Source organism: Electrona antarctica (genome assembly GCF_951216825.1).
Source record: "Electrona antarctica genome assembly, chromosome: 11".
In the NCBI taxonomy this organism is placed as follows: Eukaryota; Metazoa; Chordata; class Actinopteri; order Myctophiformes; family Myctophidae; genus Electrona; species Electrona antarctica.
In genome coordinates this window covers 48,110,670-48,129,606 of record NC_136792.1, presented here as the reverse complement: position 1 = coordinate 48,129,606, position 18,937 = coordinate 48,110,670, and the positions used below count along the sequence as shown (strand labels likewise).

The window sequence follows — 18,937 nt, the reverse complement described above, 5'->3', positions numbered from 1 at the left end:
CATTGTACTATTTTAGGTTAAGGTGTTAATTCCAACTCAGAAATACCACACAATCGGCCTAAAGCCAGTTAAACAATGCTGGAAATGTTTCAGAAATGTTCGACACACGAGTTGTGATGTAATTGTAATCGTTTCACATCTCGTGTGACACAGAAGATATACAGTATGGTGGAAAACAACAACTGAAGCTTTAGACCAGCTCCATGTTTTTTCGTGAGCATTAGCCAAAGAATAAATGTTAAGTCAGAACTTAACGCAGCACAGGTTTCCCAAGGCCTCATACACACACACACACACACACATATCAAACACATGTTCTGTGTCTTGTCTGTGTTTAATGCTTTTCCAATGGGACTCACAAAGGTTTGACCAAACATGGTTCTGCCCATCAAACAAAAATGTTTGATCAAACCATGTGACTCCCATGGGAAAAGCATTGTGGCGGCCATTAAACACAGACAATTTGATATGTGTGTATGGGGCCTAACGAAACTCGTAGCACTAAGCGTTCCATTTATGAGAGTGAGACAGTTAACGAAGCTTAATTGCAGAACAAAGCCTCCTTGTGAAAACCCAGGCCTGAAATATTCAAATGATATACCTTCTGAATTTTTTCTGACTGTTGGCTTCTTGGAAAACGGATTCATGTAGTAATTGTGGGGCCTTTATCATCTGATTGACGATTTTTATCGTTTATTATTTGTACATGCTTAAGGTGGCCTTACACTAGCCGATAATCGGGCATTTTTGACGCTCGGGGGGTGCCCGACCGCTCAAAGCGCGATCGGGATCGGCCCGATCAACATCAAGAATGTTTGATATTTGCTCTGCCCCGCTCCGATTATCCTGTAGTGTGTGGTGCTATCAGATTTCAGATTGAAAAAAATCGGCTAGTGTAAGGCCACCTTTACTGTTGCGAAGGCTTTCACTTAGAGCTCCATATATGGGGATAACCTATAGTCCCATATATGGAGACAACGGCGATATCCAGCGCTGACATCAAATTAATGTAGAAACTCCAAAGATGGATATACACAGTGGTGACATCATCGTGACACGAGACTTGCACAGCATAAAAGCAACTCGTAGAGCATTGAAGTAGAGGTTTCTACATCCCGGTTAAGTTCGTATCGAACACCATTGTAGGGGGTCCTAACTAAATAATCAGCACTGGTTCGAGCTATTTAATACTTACTTTGAAAATGCTCCAGTGCTGTACTCTGTATGGTCTGTGAATGACACCGCTCTTCACCCCACCCCACCCCACCCACCCCCTCCTCTCCATTCTGCTCTTCCGGCTTCCACCCCATTTCTTTCTCCTTGCTTCCCTCAACCTGTTTCTCTTTCCTTCCTTCTGCATTCCTAACCTTATTTGTAACGCCCCCCCAACCCCCCCCCCCCCCCCCCCCCCCCCCCCACACACACACACACACACACCCCAACACACTCGAGTGGAGTAGTGGACCAGGGATGATTTACAGTGAACTTCCAGTCCTGGCAGTACACGCAAACGCACACGCACACACATACACACATGTGGCGAGGAAGTGAAGACTCAGGAGGACATCTGGGGGAAGTGAGATTATGAAACTAGCCTACTACTGTCCTCTCCTGACCCCAACCTGCACGGTGCATACTTATGCTTACTGTTGTTTTGGAACTCTCCAAATTGACCCAATGTTCCATTGTTGTTGTTTTGTTGATGGTGCAAGGATATTCCACAGTACCTTGTCTGGGTAGGAAGTGACAGTGATTTTGAAGGTGGAAGTTGGAACCGTGGACATGATGTGATTTATTGAGGCCATGCCCACATCCTCTAGATCAGGGATTCTCAACGTTTTTGGCCGGGGACCCCCGAAAATGCTTTGGCAACGTCTCGGGACCCCCGCCCCGCCCCCTCCCGACCCCCAATATAAATTGACTGCTACAATAACCTTAAACCATTTTGGGCGGGAACCCCTTTTGGTGTTTTAAGCATTGTTATAATTTAGCTATTTAAAAATAGCAGATCTACAAGCTCATAGCGCGCCACCGAGTGGCGCGCTACGAGCTTGTAGGTCTGCTATTTTTGAAAAATCGTGAAAAAAAAAAAGAATATTTTTTTTTTCTTTTTTGAAAATAATTTGGGGACCCCCTAAAATAATTTGGCGACCCCCCGAGGGGTCGCGACCCACGGGTTGAGAACCCCTGCTCTATAGATGTCATACGGTATCTCTAAGAAGTGGTCATCCATCCACACACCCCCCAATTGTTTCTGAGTCACTCTGAGTTTGTTATCTCACATCGCATCCTCCTGTCAAGTGAGACATTTGGTCTTTCCAGCAATGAAAAGGCAACCAGTTGGAAATGAGAAATTGACTGTCAGTATAGTGTATTTGTATTTGATTAATAATTTCAGTTGCATTTTCTTGGCCTCTTGCAAACAACAGTATACTATTTGTATTTAGAGCTTGGAAATAATTATCTACGGAATATCAATATTGTAATATGAAACTAGAAATCATGTGGGATTTTGGTTGGTTAATATCATCATCATGATGTAGTATGTTAGTTAGTTTCATTTATTGTCCACAATGTGGAAATTTGTCTTCGGTCTCAAACGACAGTAACAACAAACAGCAGCAACAACAGCAACAACACTTACGCAATTATCTTCATGGGAAAAATGCAGGACAAAGGTGGCAAACACATTAAAAACCACACCAGTGTGAAGTGAGTGGTGCAACTCCGTGTGGGGGTTTCCAGACCCGCCCCGCGTCCAAAATGGCAACAACAATGGCAATGCATACACGCCATTTTGGAAAGAACTTGGGCCCATTCCCTACTTCCTTCACGTGTTACCGATGATACTAATTAGGGTTGCGCGATGTATTTATGTCTCTGTATTTATGCCAAATATTGAGATATCGATATGATGTTAGTGATTTCGCTAACGCACTGGACCAGGGCTAACAACAATGAATTATGTTTTTCAGGATTTTATTGAGAGGATAGCCCCTTGAGATGCAGCATCTCGTTCGCAATGCAATGGAGTGGTGGTTTATTTTCTAAAACAGAGGGATGTTGCTGGCTTTAGAAGTGGACGATATATCGACGATATATGATATATTGTCGATATATCTATATCGCGATTTTATTGCCTTTTTGCGATACTGATATTGCGCATGTTCATAGTCATACCTCGATAACCATACGCTAACGATATATTGTGCAACCTAATGAAGGCTCTGTTCCATTCTGGTCAAACAGAGTCAGGGTGCTGCTATTGTGCATGTTGGCTCACTGGAAATAGTGTCCTTGAGTGGGTTCCAAATGGCCCCGTACGGGTGTGTATTTGTGTAACTCTGAGAGTTATGGGGGTCCTTGAAATTAAAAGATTTGAGAACCACTGCACAGTAAATGGAACAGAGCCTTCATTAGTATCATTGGTAACACTTCTGAAGGAAGCAGGGAAGCGGCCCGCACGTAGGAAGAGTTATTCTGTGTGCATAGAGCCCATTTGCCCTGAAGTCAAGCATGTCCATAGTTTGACATAAATACTCAGTTCTTTGACGTCAGGCCGTGTGGCCGTACTACACAGCATATGGGTGTGTGTGTCAGACTGCGGACATGGCCCTAAATGGGCATATTTACAGAAGCCAGAATTTCACGATAGGTGGCTCAGGAGTCAGGGGGAGGTAGAGCGGCCGCTTGGAAACCGGAAGGTTCCCAGTTCGATCCCGGGCTCCCCCAGAGTTGGTGTTGTTGATGGGTTCAGGAGCAAATCGAGGATCAGCGTCTTGCTTGGCTATACTATACTGTTATTGGTGTAGTAATTGTGTGTAATTGAAGGGGACCCATGGGTGGTCTTTTAGTTGGGTCCCAGCAGGGACATGAGTCCTACTATGACGTTACAGTACAGTACTGAGTACAGTATTGCATCCCAGGACCCCCGGAGGGTGACGTGAGCGTGTCCTTTCTCAATTTAGTGAGTCTAAGGAATGGATGCAGGATGCAGGGCTATTTGCATATTAATTAAGCACGGAATCGATGACTTTGATTGGCTGAGCACGATGATTGCGAACGAAGTGTGTGTGTCAAAGTCAAAGTCATACGATTTGTCACACACGTTACCGCAGTGAAATTTGTTCTCCGCATTTGACCCATCTCTTGGAGCGGTGAGCTGCAGCCATGCCGCGCTCGGGAATCATTTGATTCACAGATTTTGTGTGTGTGTGTGTGTGTGTGTGTGTGTGTGTGTGTGTGTGTGTGTGTGTGTGTGTGTGTGTGTGTGTGTGTGTGTGTGTGTGTGTGTGTGTGTGTGTGTGTGTGTGTGTGTGTGTGTGTGTGTGTGTGTGTGTGTGTGTGTGTGTGTGTGTGTGTGTGTGTGTGTGTGTGTGTGTGTGTGTGTGTGTGTGTGTGTGTTGCGCACGCGCGAGGGTGGCAGCACGGAGGTGAAGCACCGCAGAACGCCAACGTTGTTTTTATGAAATATTAACAACCGCACCCGTTGTAACTACCACCGTTAATGTAGTAGGTGCATATTCGAGATGCATTTGCAATTGCTGTGGATTATGTGCTTGATCGCGACGATCAAGCGTGGGTACAAGGAGGCTCTACTCACCGGTAGAATCTACCAACAGCCACGGCCCCCCGACGGCCCCTCCCGCGAACATTTACCGGGGAGTGAGGCATTGGACCCGGCTACGTTCCAGCAGTATGTCCGTCCGCTGTCGGAACAGCAATGGGTGAATTTCCAGGCCCAAGAGAAGACGTACAGGGACCGCTTAAACACTAAGCGACCGCCGCACGAGAAGTTTGTTTCCTCTGGCGATCCAGGAAAGTGGATAAAACTCGCTACAATTCTTAATGGAATATTCTTCAAGAACGGAGTATTTACAGCTCAGAGCCACAGTGGAACAGCTTTCGGAATACAACTTCTGAAATACGTGGCAAGAGTTCTGAAGAAGTTCCCGCGGCTACATCCATATCCTGATGTTTTGACAGCTACAACAACAGCTGACTGGATCCGCCTCCAGCTGTGTTCCTTGCGTGACACTGTCCTGCCGTCACTACAAACAGCAGCGCGCCCTGGTTCCACCAGGGGGCGTAAAGTCAGCAGGAACAAGCTAGCAGACCTCTGGCAGAAGAGGAGATCTAAGGCAATCCAGGTGATCCTGAACAACAGTGAGTACCTCGACCCCCCCTCCTGCCCCAGTGACATTACTGTCATACAGTCTTTTTATGACAATAAATGTAAAGACCATGGGCATAATAATGATCTTCCACCCCCACCTTGGCACAGAGATGTGCCACCACCTGAACCTACATTCCTTCCTAACACTGAGCACTTTACTGCTGAGGAGGTACAGGATGTTCTACATGGCCTCCCTAACTGTAAAGCCAGCGGCATCGATGGGGTGACATACGAGACTCTAAAAACTACACAGTCGTGTCAGATTCTAACGCCAATCTTTAATGTCTGTCTGGAAAACAGAAGAGTACCAGATTCATGGAAGGGAGCATTAATCCACCGTATCCCAAAAAAGGGCAATATTCCTGAGGATCTAACAACATGGAGAGATATATCTCTCCTACCTACCATCTACAAGGTGTTCATGAAGTGCGTACTAGCCAGAGTCCTTCCATGGCTCGTGGATGCTAACATCTTGTCCACCAAGCAGAAGGCTTACATCAACAGGCAGGGCATGAATGAGCATGTTTTTAGCCTCAAAACAGGAATAGATGACTTTAAGCATGAGTCTTGTAAACTGTACTGTGTTTTCCTTGACTTCAGAGACGCCTTTGGAACATTAAGCCACAAAGTCATGATTCAATCACTGGAGGAAATACAGCTGCCCCAGATGTTTATTGACATTGTGAAAAATGTTTACAGGGGCTCCTTTATTCAGGTAATATGTGGGAAAGATCTAACCCAGCCAACACCACTACAGATAGGCATTAAAACTGGCTGTCCATGGAGCGCAGTCAATTTTATTATTGCCACCAACCAATGGATAAAGTGGATGTGTCAGTGTGCCCCCCATGGTGTGATCTCCCCGAACCCTGTACAGGGATACGCGGATGACATTTCCTTGGCCTCTAGGGAAGAGAGCACAATCAAAAACATGCTCTCCAGGACGGACCGCTTTTTAGAATGGTCAGGCCTAGAGGTCAAAAACACGAAATGTGCTGTCTTGTACGAAAGGAGGAGTGGAGGGAACCGGTGGTACCACTCCAAAACAGACACACCCCCAGTTTTCACCATAGCCTCGAAACCTCTACGTGTATACACTCTCCATGAGACATACAACTACCTTGGACATAAAATCAACATCGCAGGAGAATGGAAGGAGCAGGTCAACAACATCTTGTCTGATTTTACATCTCGGCTGGACCTGATTGACAGGTGTCCACTGCCCCTGACTATGAAGTTGGAAGCAATCAGACAGGTGGCGCTCTCCAAAGTTCAACACCTGTTATCCAATGTCCACATTCAACAGAAAGGTCTGCGTGAGATGAATGACAAAACAGTGAGCCTAGTGCGAAAATGGTTTGGACTCAACTCACACAGCACCCGTGACATAATTTTTCATCCACAGTGGGAGGGAGGACTGGGAGTCCCAAACGTGGAATGGATCTACACCAGCATGAGGATTTCTCACCTCTTAAAAATGTTAAACAACGATGACAAGGATGTTAGGGAGCTGGCTCGATCCTCCCTGTTCCTGGACCTAAGGAGGCGTAAGGTCCCACTGGCCAGGGAGTTAGAGCCACACTTCCTTGGCTTCCGGAGGAAACCCAACGGGAAACTGGACACCCATTCCGCTGGCTTTGGGGTTTGGTCGGACTGGCCAGACCTAAATGACCTCTGTGTCCGTACTGGAGTGTCCCTGGAGTGGGTGCGGTCTGACTCAGAGACTGTGAGGGTCTCCGAGGATATCATAACTGACCCCCTCACCCAGGTCAGGGCAACGGTCAACTATGCTGGACACAGTCACCTGCTAACATCTACAGGTGCCAGACGAGTCCTCATGGATGTACACCAGCACCAACAACAACAACACTGGACTGGACTAAAACTCCAAGGGAAGCTTGCATGTCTTCCCCATGCTGATCACTCCGTTTCACACGCATTCATCAAGAACACTGCACTCAATGAGGACATTATCACATTTACAGTTAAGGCCAGACTACAAGTCCTTCCCACCAGACTCAATCTATCCATCTGGTTCCCCACCACTCAGGTCCCTCATTGCTTGCACCACACCACAGAACAGATCACTGAAACACTGTCACACATCTTGAATGGATGTTATGCATATAAAGGAATGTACATAGCACGCCATGATAGAATAGTGGAACTCATAGCAAAGGATATATCAAAATACCATGCATCTTCAGTGAGAATGTACAAACATTCCAAGGTCATTCCATCCATGTTCCAACTCAGTGATAACTCAGATACCTTTACATCTCTAGCAGCTAATACACCAGATATTGTTGTGGTTGAGGAAGAGTCCAGAGAAGTGTCTGTATTAGAGATAGCCTGCACCTTTGACCACAGCCTAGAGGAAGCCTTTATGACCAAGGTCATAAAATACCAACCACTTCTACATAACATCTCAGAGCTGGGCTATAGGTGCAGACTATTTGTCTTTATATTTGGCAGCCTAGGGCATATGCACAGACTGGTTGTTAGAGGGTTCCAACAACTTGGGATGCCCAAAAAGGAGGCAAAAAGGCTGGCAAAGTATTGTGGTGTCTCTGCTATAATTGGCAGCCGTCATATATGGCGGAGACGCTGTTACTTATACCCATAGAGTACTGTGTGACATGCCTGTTGTATCACGAAAACACATGCCATGACTTTGCAAATGTAACTCTAATGCACCTATAATATTTGTGTCCTTGTATGCATACCCTTTGTGTGGACATAAATAAATGGTTAAAATGTGTGTGTGTGTGTGTGTGTGTGTGTGTGTGTGTGTGTGTGTGTGTGTGTGTGTGTGTGTGTGAGAGTTTCAGACTGCCACAACACTTCGTTCGCTTCCCGCGTTTACGCGTCTTACTTGTGATGTATGATGGTGAGAGCGCCGCTCACTTCACGCAAGTGTGATTTTTCTTTTTTGCTGCCATTGTCTCGTTTGGCCGACAGATGTGTGTGTTTGTGGAGACGGCTCTCTGTCTGTGTGGTGTTGTTGTGTTCAGCCCCCTAGAGAACACCAGTGGTGCACATCCATCCAAACAAGGGATTATCCTCCCAGGTCTCCTCTAAGCCGCTGCCAGTTTTGCCATGCCAACACATTCATGTACTCTGCCTATGTGCCATGGAGAGAGTCACACTCTAGTGCAGGGGTGGGCAACTTTGACGATGGAGAGGGCCACTATATTTACACACTCACTCCCTAGGGCCATATATTACTGTCGTAGCAAAAATAGCCGATCTACAAGCTCAAAATCGGCTATTTTTGCTATATTCGAATTGAAATCTTGCATTATTTTTTGCTATTTTTGAATTGGAATCCTGAAAATTAACATTTTTATGTAATTTAAAATGCCTTTAATCGTACGTGTGTTGAAGCATTGAGCTACTAATTTAGACTGAAGTAATTAAAGCGGGTCATGTTTGCATGTTGTGGAATTGTAAACAGCTGAAACCAATATTATATCAGTATTCTGACATTAACCTGAGGGTGGGTGCCGCATGTGGGTCACAGTAACTCTGTCATTTCTCAACCGTTTCGGACGCGGGGTGGCTCGCCGGAATCGGGCCGGCACCCTGGGTGCGTTCCTGTGGGTCTGGAACTTCCAGATGTGGCCGCCAGTTGCCCACCCCTGCTCTAGTGTAAGGGATCATACATCCCTCGCCCCCAAAACTCCACTACCATTTCCTTCTCTCAAAGTGAAATGACGTGCACTGAATTGATATGTGATGTGTGTGTACTGTGTATACACATACAGTCTGTAATCCAGACCCCTCCCTTCTATACATTTCCCATTGTTGCTTTTTTCCTTCCCTGTCACGCTGGGCAGGACCTGCGCTGTAGAGCAGTGGTTCACAAAAGCTTTCATGTCAAGGACCCCCAAATTGACACTAATTAGCCCGCAGACCCCCCCATTTGAAAAGATATGCCAGGGACCCCCATAAGAGAAGATTTGTACGGCTCTAGCAGAGATTCTCAACCCGTTTAATTTCAAGGACCCCCAGTTTGACATGCATTAGGCTATGGACCCCCATTTAACCCATTTTGGGCGGGAACCCCTTTTGGTGTTAGCATTACGTTATGCTTTAGCTATTGAAAAATAGCAGATCTACAAGCTCATAGCGCGCCACCGAGTGGCGCGCTACGAGCTTGTAGGTCTGCTATTTTTGAAAAATCGAAGAACGACTGACATAGAAACATAGCTTTTTCAGAAAACTGTCAGGATGTAGAAGACATTTTTAGAATCTGATCTCAGGTCAAAATGGGTTAATGGCATTTCTATCTCTGGGACCCCCAGTTTACCAAATCGACCCTAACGGGTCCATTTGGTTCCATTTGTACACTCTCAGAGTTACAGACCCATAAGGGACATTTGGTTACAAACTATCATTTAGCTGGGGACTCCCTGGAACTCCCTCAACGACCCCTGATGGTCCCCGGACCCCACTTTGGGACCCACTGCTGTAGAGTGTATCGGCAGAAGTAGTGGGATTTGTATCAGGGGGAAATACTTCTGATGGATATTCCAGCCCGACACTTCCGCCGACTCTCTCTGCGTTAGGGACCAGGCGTTTCTTTTCGCAGATGAGTAAGGCTGGGACCGGACTATATTTTCTATTTGTATTTTCTGGGTTTCTGTGTTAGGGTTACTTTCTTGTATTTTTTGAATTTTTATTAGATTTATATTACGGACGGTATTATCATTATTACGCGTATATTTTTTTTCTATTTTAATATGCTCTTGCGGGAACATGCTGCCACTACTATTTTGCTGCTTGTTGTACCTTGTACTGTACGAGTGAGTGACAAATACAACCCACTTGAATCTTAAGGTTGTGTTTTTATGATGTGTGAAATAGATGATTTGTTACTGATACGATGTCTTTCCCTTCTCAATTATAGGCTGTCAGCATCAACAAGGCCATCAACACACAGGAGGTTGCCGTCAAAGAGAAGCATGCCAGGAATATCCTTTGCGTGGTTTGGTTTGAGTGTGTAACTGTGTGTGCAATAGAAATTGTGTTTGTGTGTGTCTCTCTCTCTGCCTGTTTGTTTATTTTTGTCTGTGATTGTGCGTGCATGTGTGTTAGTGTCCATGTGCATGTGCAGTGGAGTTGAGTGGAGTTTGTTTTGACCTGGCAAGTAGATGAGCGACGTCTTCCCTGATTCCTGCGTGTGTGTGCTTGGGGAAGTTCTTAAGCATTTCTCCGTGACTGGAGGGTTATGTTGGTGCAAGATCCAAACAATAAACATAATGTGATCCTCGAGTACATGCATGGCCAAGCCACACGGCCGAGCTAATTCTGTCGTGAGAGAGAGAGTCTACTGGGTTCTTTCCAACATTTTTAGGTGTTGTACATCTTTGTTGTACAGCAGTGGTTTTCAACCCTTTTCATGTCGAGGTACATTATTTGTTCGGCATTTGAGCCACGGACCACCATTTGATGACATTTAGCCTCTTGGAGGACCTTAAATGAAATAATATTTTGTTATCGTTGGATAAGATTTTGTCCACAATTCCATGCTATGTTGATGTGAGATAACAGGCAAACAGACAAAATAACAATTCTTCTACATTCTCTAATGGTGTACTGTAGACTTCTTGTAAATTAACCCATTTTGGGCGGGAACCCCTTTTGGTGTTAGCATTATGTTATGCTTTAGCTATTGAAAAATAGCAGATCTACAAGCTCATAGCGCGCCACCGAGTGGCGCGCTATGAGCTTGTAGGTCTGCTATTTTTGAAAAATCGAAGAACGACTGACATTCAAACATAGCTTTTTCAGAAAACTGTGTAGAAGACATTTTTAGAATGCAGGGGCGCAGCGCGACGCGTTGAGAGCTGCGTACAAGCCCAGGAGAGTTCGGAAAAGGGCTGATATGGCATGGCACCATAGTAAATACTGCATTCAAGGTCTGGCTGGAGAGGGCAGTTTTTTTTACAGACTAATAAAAAGGGCAGGGGCTGAAGCCCCCTTTTGATGTCTATGTGTGCGACTGTGGCTCAAGAGGTAGAGCAGGTCGTCCAATGATGGGTCGGCGGTTCGAATCCCGGCTCCTCCTGTCTAAATGTCGAAGTGTCCTTGGGCAAGACACTGAACCCCAAAATTGCTCCCGATGTGCTGGTTGGTACCTTGCATGGCTTCCGCCGCAATCGGTGTATGAATGTGTGTGTGAATGGGTGAATGTAATGTAAAGCGCCTTGGATAAAGGCGCTATATAAATGCACCATTTACCATTTACCATTTACGTGCCTGTGTGTTGTCCTTGACTCTCTGCGTGGCCCTCACCCTGCATCCTGGGTACCCACCATGAGAAAGGGGCCCACACCTTCTGGGCGGCGGTCAACAGGCTGCCCCTGTCCAGCAACGCCGTCCTCTGCTGGAAGTTCTGCCACGTCTTCCATAAGCTTCTACGAGACGGGCATCCAAACGTATGTATAGACTTGACTCTTAATGGCACAACGAACACACACACACACACACACACCACACACCACACACCACACACACACACACACACACCCCACACCACACACACACACACACACACACACACACACACACACACACAGTCACACACATACACACACACACCACGCACCCCACACCCCACACACACACACAGAAGGTCCAAGACATATAAAAAATCACACACGTGTGAACTGAGTGGTGCAACTCCCCTCTCTCCCCCCCCCCCCCCCCCCCCCCCCAGTGTAGCACTATCTCTCTCTCTCTGTTTCTGGCACAACAGCACCACTTTTGTCCCTACTGGTACTCATAGTCACACAGTCACACACATACATAGTCACATAGGTTAACACATAGGTTAACACGGACATTGCTGTTCCTTGGAAAGAGAGAAAGGACTAATTGACAGAACTCATCAGGGTTCGTTAGAACCTCAATGCAGTGTATTCTGAAGAAAAAAAGATTTCCAAAATACATCAGTGGCGCGACACAAGAACGGAGTCCAGACCAGGAGTATTATCCATTATATTGGGGGAGTAAGAATGGGTCCAAAACAGCATAAAATGTTCTCACTGATCATGGGCCAGTGGACTTGTTATAAAGTACAATAATCATAATAAGTAACCCTTTGACACCAGGAAGTTATCCTTTCTGGGGTCAGGGGTTTACAATAGTGAAGAATTGAGCGACATCTGTAACACTACATCTGTAGTGTTACAGATGTCGCTCTTCTCGACAGGAGATTTCTTCCTGTACTCCGCCGTCGAGTCTCGCCCTCCAGGGCTGATCCGCTGATGTCGATGTAGCAGTTTCATCTTCGACCAGTGAAATGCAGACTCTAACTTTATCATATATTGTTACTGAGAGAACAGGCCGAGGCTAGATAGTCGAAGGCACCACAATAAGGTCTGGGAAAGAGACTGCGCCAGGCTGGTAAACACGAAACTATGATCTAAAATGTCTGCTATGTGGGAAGGAATCGGTGGTGAAATTACAAACAAGGTCAGCTATCTCTTTAGGAAAAGGGTACTGAGTTCAGAACTTCAGAGTGACATGAAATAATGGGTTTCACAGTATCACGGTGGATGAGAACTGTAGATGGACATGGCATCATTCATGGCATCATTCACAAAAACAATAAACAAAATAAAGCTATCACCGTCAGTGGTTAGTAAAAACAGAGAGATGTGTTTGGGTGAGCGGTGAGTCTCTTACCACCGCGGCTCAGTGACGTCATGTTGTAGTTTTAGTAAAAACAGAGAGATGTGTTTGGGTGAGCGGTGAGTCTCTTACCACCGCGGCTCAGTGACGTCATGTTGTAGTTTTAGTAAAAACAGAGAGATGTGTTTGGGTGAGCGGTGAGTCTCTTACCACCGCGGCTCAGTGACGTCATGTTGTAGTTTTAGTAAAAACAGAGAGATGTGTTTGGGTGAGCGGTGAGTCTCTTATCACCGCGGCTCAGTGACGTCATGTTGTAGTTTTAGTAAAAACAGAGAGATGTGTTTGGGTGAGCGGTGAGTCTCTTACCACCGCGGCTCAGTGACGTCATGTTGTAGTTTTAGTAAAAACAGAGAGATGTGTTTGGGTGAGCGGTGAGTCTCTTACCACCGCGGCTCAGTGACGTCATGTTGTAGTTTTAGTAAAAACAGAGAGATGTGTTTGGGTGAGCGGTGAGTCTCTTACCACCGCGGCTCAGTGACGTCATGTTGTAGTTTTAGTAAAATCAGAGAGATGTGTTTGGGTGAGCTGTGAGTCTCTTACCACCGCGGCTCAGTGATGTCATGTTGTGGTTTTAGTAAAAACAGAGAGATGTGTTTGGGTGAGCGGTGAGTCTCTTACCACCGCGGCTCTGTGACGTCATGTTGTAGTTTTAGTAAAAACAGAGATGTGTTTGGGCGAGCGGTGAGTCTCTTACCACCGCGGCTCAGTGACGTCATGTTGTAGTTTTAGTAAAAACAGAGAGATGTGTTTGGGTGAGCGGTGAGTCTCTTACCACCGCGGTTCAGTGACGTCATGTTGTAGTTTTAGTAATAACAGAGAGATGTGTTGAGCGTGAGCGGTGAGGGTCATATGTGGGTCATATGACGCCGGCAGACAGCCCGGCCTCCCCCTACCCCCAAAGAGGAGCAGTGCACCAAAGCATTATGGGAATTGTAGTGTAGGAAAGACTTAAGACAGCCCGGCCTCCCCCTATCCCCAAAGAGGAGCAGCGCACCAAAGCATTATGGGAATTGTAGTCTAGGAAAGACTCTTAAAGTGTCCCTTTTAAGAGTGACGGTTCAAGAGTTACAGGCCAAAACGTTGATCAGTTCAGCACTGCTGACGTTAATGAATGGTGGCCTAATTTTGGATCCAAGGAATCCAAGGGAAAAATGTATTTTGATTGTATGACCTATGGTTCTTTATAAAAACAAAATCATAATTTTGTCATTGGATAAGCTTTGCCTGCTCTCTCCCCAGGTGATAAAGGATTCGATGAGGAACAAGGCTGACTTGACGGACATGAGCAGGATGTGGGTAAGTAAGGGCACAGAATTTATAGCAAGGTGTAACGATATATATATACTCGTACTGTAAAATCACAGATATTGTTGACATCACAAACCCTCTGTCTGTTGTTGTCAGTCGATCAGCTTGAACAGAGGAGGAAGCCATGGTCTGGCTGTTTTGACCCATTTATACCTGAGGCCGGTTCTAAAAAAAATGGCTTCTAAATCCTAACAGTTTTCTGAAAAACCTAAGTTTCTATGTCAGTGGTGCTCAACCTTTTTCATGTCGAGGACCCCCGGAATTATCTGTATTTGCCCACGGACCACCATCTGAAAATATGTATGCCCAGAAGCAAAGATTTTAGTTAAAGCTCCACATTTTCACAATTTTTGAAAAAATAGTGCCTATGAGCGCTATGAGCTTGTAGAGGGTCTAGACAAAAACATTATGAAAATCATTATGGTGGCTCTTTTTTTAATTATTTTATTTAACCTTTATTTAACCAGTAAAAACCACATTGAGATTGAAGTCTCTTTTACAAGTGTGAACTGGCCAAGAGAAGAGGCAAAATAAGTGACACAGCTCTGCCAGTAACAATAAATACAAGACAATAACAGGACAAACATGCAACGCTCATAAATACAGTACCCACTACCGAAGAAGATCAAAGGGAGAACAGGAACGTCTAATAACGCAACCAATAAAGACAAAATAAATAAAAACTAAGCAACGGAAATTAGCTAACGAACTAAAAAGCAAGAGAACCAACATTTGCTATACGTCAAAGCAGGACCAATGTTTGGGAAGTGTGTCCATGGCAGTTAATGCTTAATATGGTTTGAGAGTTATCAGATAAACAGGCTGTAAACATAAGTCATGGAATCATATATTTAATGATTGCCCGGGATACTTATCCCAAAATGAATGGTCATGTGATATGCATATGAACAGCAAAGGCATAGATGATAGCAAATACGACCTGTTACATCACGAATCAGATTCGCTCATATCAGTCCGTTGATCGGGGCGCCCCTGGAAGCAGGACAGAAGGCTCGTCTATCCTGGAGAATTCTGACGTGTCTCTACTTTTTCAGACACTATATAGAAATCTTTCTGTCTCTCTGAGCACAGCTAGGGTGCACACTCTTATAAGTAATGGTTAACTGCTTAAAAGGTCTACTTTATCCCAACACAGTCCAGGGGAATCACAGAAGCCAGTTTGAGTCTGGTCTAGTGTAGGTCATTCCAAGACCAGGGTCCGAAAAAAGCAAAGCTTTTTTCCCCGCCTCAGATTTTGTGGGGGGGGGGGGGGTGCGACGTAGCGCAGCCATGCATTTGATCTGAGGTCGAGAGAGTTTTGGACAAGTTCAAATTTAGAACAAATGTAAAGTGGGAGATTAGATTACCAAGAATGTCTTTATAAGTGAGAATATACCTTCTGTTGGAGTTGTATACCGTGTCAGTGTGGAGTATCTGTCTCAGTTGTATTGTGGGAACAACCTTCCTCAATAGAGGGTATGCGTGTGACATCATTATCAAACCTGGAGGTTATGCAGGAATGCATACTGAGTGGCAAAAATATACTTTCTGGCCTTGACAACCCATGCATCCAAACAGAAACGTCATATCTGATTGCATTAAACAACATTAAACAATGTTAAACTCACTTTGCCTGTTGCTTTGCCACTCGATTTGCCACTCGATGTGCCATTCACTTTAAGCATGCGCATACCCTCTATAATGAATTGAATGCAGGCCCAAATCACCATGGAAATCTGTCTTGGAACTAAGTGAGCAGGTTTCTTAGTATGTTGTGCTATGGATATATAAACTGTTGTTAAACTGTTGAAATTCCTGTGTGTTATTGTGTATAAAACATGTTCAGACATGTTCCAGTAAGTCAGTGAATTTGGACAGTCTTTTCTTTGTGTGTGCATCGAGTTGTGGTTGACTTGGGTGGAGTGCATGTAATGCTGCTTAGTAATGACTTATTCCTGGTATAACAATTATTTATTACACAATTCTCAATTGCTGATGTCGCTGCTTGGGAGGATGCAGGAAGTGTGGTCAAGGGTGTTGCGCTAATACTGTGAGAGAGTTATCAGATAGTCCAATAAACAGGCAGTAAACATAAGTCATGGAATCATATATTTAATGATTTCCCGGGATACTTATCCCAAAATGAATGGTCATGTGATATGCATATGAACAGCAAAGGCATAGATGATAGCAAATACGACCTGTTACATCACAAATCAGATTCGCTCATATCAGTCCGTTGATCGGGGCGCCCCTGGAAGCAGGACAGAAGGCTCGTCTATCCTGGAGAATTCGGACGCGTCTCTACTTTTTCAGACACTATATTGCTGATGTCGCTACTTGGGAGGATGCAGGAAGTGTGGTCCATCTGACTAGGGGTCATGGCCTGTCTTTTCTGTTGTGAAGTGTCATCAACGCATATATATCTAGTTTGCATCCGAGCATAGACATGATATGTAATTGGCCTCCGACCCCCACCTGAAAATATGTTGTTCCAGGAACCCCCCAGAAGCAAAGATTTGAGTTAAAAACGTTCGTTCTGAAAAAATATATATTCCAAATTTGCGACACATTACCACGACTTTTCAAAAATAGCAGATCTACAAGCTCGTAGCGTGCCACTCGGTACTGTATAAAGAAATGACTGACACTTTCAAGATAAGTAGCCGATCTACAAGCATGCAAAGCTTGTGAACTTGTAGATCTGCTATTTTTGCTATTTTTGAAAATGGAATGGAATGGAACATGGAAAAGATTATGACGAGTATGCAAAAAGATTGCGATTATATCAAATAATTGCAATTAGGTGATTATGTAGTAATTGTGGTCCTGAACAGAACTGGACTGGAGTGCTTAACCCATTTTGGGCGGGGACCCCTTTTGGTGTTATCATTATGTTATGCTTTAGCTATTGAAAAATAGCAGATCTACAAGCTCATAGCGCGCCACCGAGTGGCGCGCTACGAGCATGTAGGTCTGCTATTTTTGAAAAATCGTGAAAATGCGGCACAAATCTTTGAAAATTCTTCTTTCAGAAGACTTTTTTTTTAATTTCGACGTCAGGCCTAAATGGGTTAATATTTTAATGTAAATAAATGCTGAATCTATGCAGCAGGTGGAGGAGATCTGTGGCGGTCGGTCAGCCCTTTGAACATGTTTTACATTCACAGTGCGTATCCCACTCTCAAAGTGTCACCACAGATTTTCTCATGAAGTAACAATTTGCTTCCTGAACGTTAGGCAACGCTGATAATGAGCATCATGTCCCTCACCCTCCCTCTGTCCAACAATTTCACTTGACTTCTCCATTTTATATTTTTTTATGTCGGAGGTTCTCAACCCTTTTAATATCGAGTGCCGTTATTTTTATTATTTGGCATTTGAGCCACGGACCACCATTTGATGACATTGACGGCCAAGCTACACCAGGCTTTTCACGCACAAAACGCGCGCGTTTACCCTAAACGCGTGCGTTGAATTTAGGTCCAGTCCTATTTTAAAAAACGCACGCGCGGGCCGCGCGTTTAGGGTAAACGCGTGAGAAAAGCCTGGTGTAGCTTGGCCGTTAGCCTCGCAGACCCCCCCCCCCCTCCCCCGCCCCCCCCCCCAATTCCATGCTGTATTGAAACGTTGATAAAAGTTATTATTATTTTACATTCTCTAATTACTGTACACTTCTTGTAAATTAACTAATGCAGATGTTTGACAATAATTGAATTCTTGAGAGTGTAAAAATGTGTAAAGTGTAAATAGAGTGTAACCCAGTTTCCACTCTCAAGAGTTAAAGATCCAATGAGGGTCCATTTGGTTACCAATTCTCAATCATTTAGCTGGGGACCACCTGGAACCCCTTTCAAGGACCACTGGTTTAACCCATTCTGGGTGGGAACCCCTTTTGGTGTTTCAAGCATTCTGTTATACTTTAGCTATTTAAAAATAGCAGATCTTCAAGTTCATAGCGCGCCACCGAGTGGCGCGCTATGAACTTGTAGGTCTGCTATTTTTGAAAAATCGTAAAAATGCGGCACAAATCTTTGAATAGGTATATATTCTTTCAGAGCGAACGTTTTTCTTATTTTGACGTCAGGCCTAAATGGGTTAAAACTACTGTTTTATGTCTCTGCCCTCACAGGGTCACCTGAGTGAAGGCTACGGGAAGCTGTGCAGCATCTACCTCAAACTGCTCATCACCAAAATGGAGTTTCACGTCAAAGTGAGTCGGCCTGACCTATTAAACACAGAGGGGCACTAATTATCACTGCCTCAGACTCCACTTTGAGTGCTGACATCTCTCTGTCTCTCTCTCTCTCTCTCTCTCTCTCTCTGGGGGGTGCACCTTTTATATAAAAATCACACCCGTGTGAAGTAAGTGGTGCAACTCCGTGTGGGGGTCCCCGGGGGGGAGTTCCAGACCCACAGGAACACACCCAGGGTGCCGGCCCGCGTCCGAAACGGTTGAGAAATGACAGAGTTACCATGTGGGGGTCCCTCTACTGTACCCTCTACTGTACTGTACTGTACTGTCACTGTACTGTACTGGCACACCTGAAATCACCATATATACAGTTAATATGTGCGTGTGTGTTTGTGTGTGTGTGTTAGGTTGTGCACAGGTGGTGAAAAACAACCATGCTGTTTTCGTGCTCATACCCAGCCAGCTACCCAGCCAGCCAGCTACCCACACACACACACATACTCACTTAAGGAAGTGGTTTGCACCACTTAAAAAAGGGGTTCTTAGACTAATAGCTT

General features: G+C 45.0%; 1 protein-coding gene across 2 annotated transcripts in view; it reads left to right on the top strand.

Annotated features, from left to right (window-relative positions):
- Positions 1-18,937, top strand: part of hip1 (huntingtin interacting protein 1) — a 107,243-nt gene that overhangs the window by 38,608 nt on the left and 49,698 nt on the right. For both annotated transcript variants that reach the window (XM_079514734.1, XM_079514735.1), the window contains exons 2-5: positions 10,089-10,152; positions 11,477-11,619; positions 14,117-14,173; positions 18,318-18,398. In XM_079514734.1, the coding sequence (XP_079370860.1) occupies positions 10,089-10,152; positions 11,477-11,619; positions 14,117-14,173; positions 18,318-18,398 (345 nt within the window). The remainder of the gene's footprint in view (positions 1-10,088; positions 10,153-11,476; positions 11,620-14,116; positions 14,174-18,317; positions 18,399-18,937) is intronic.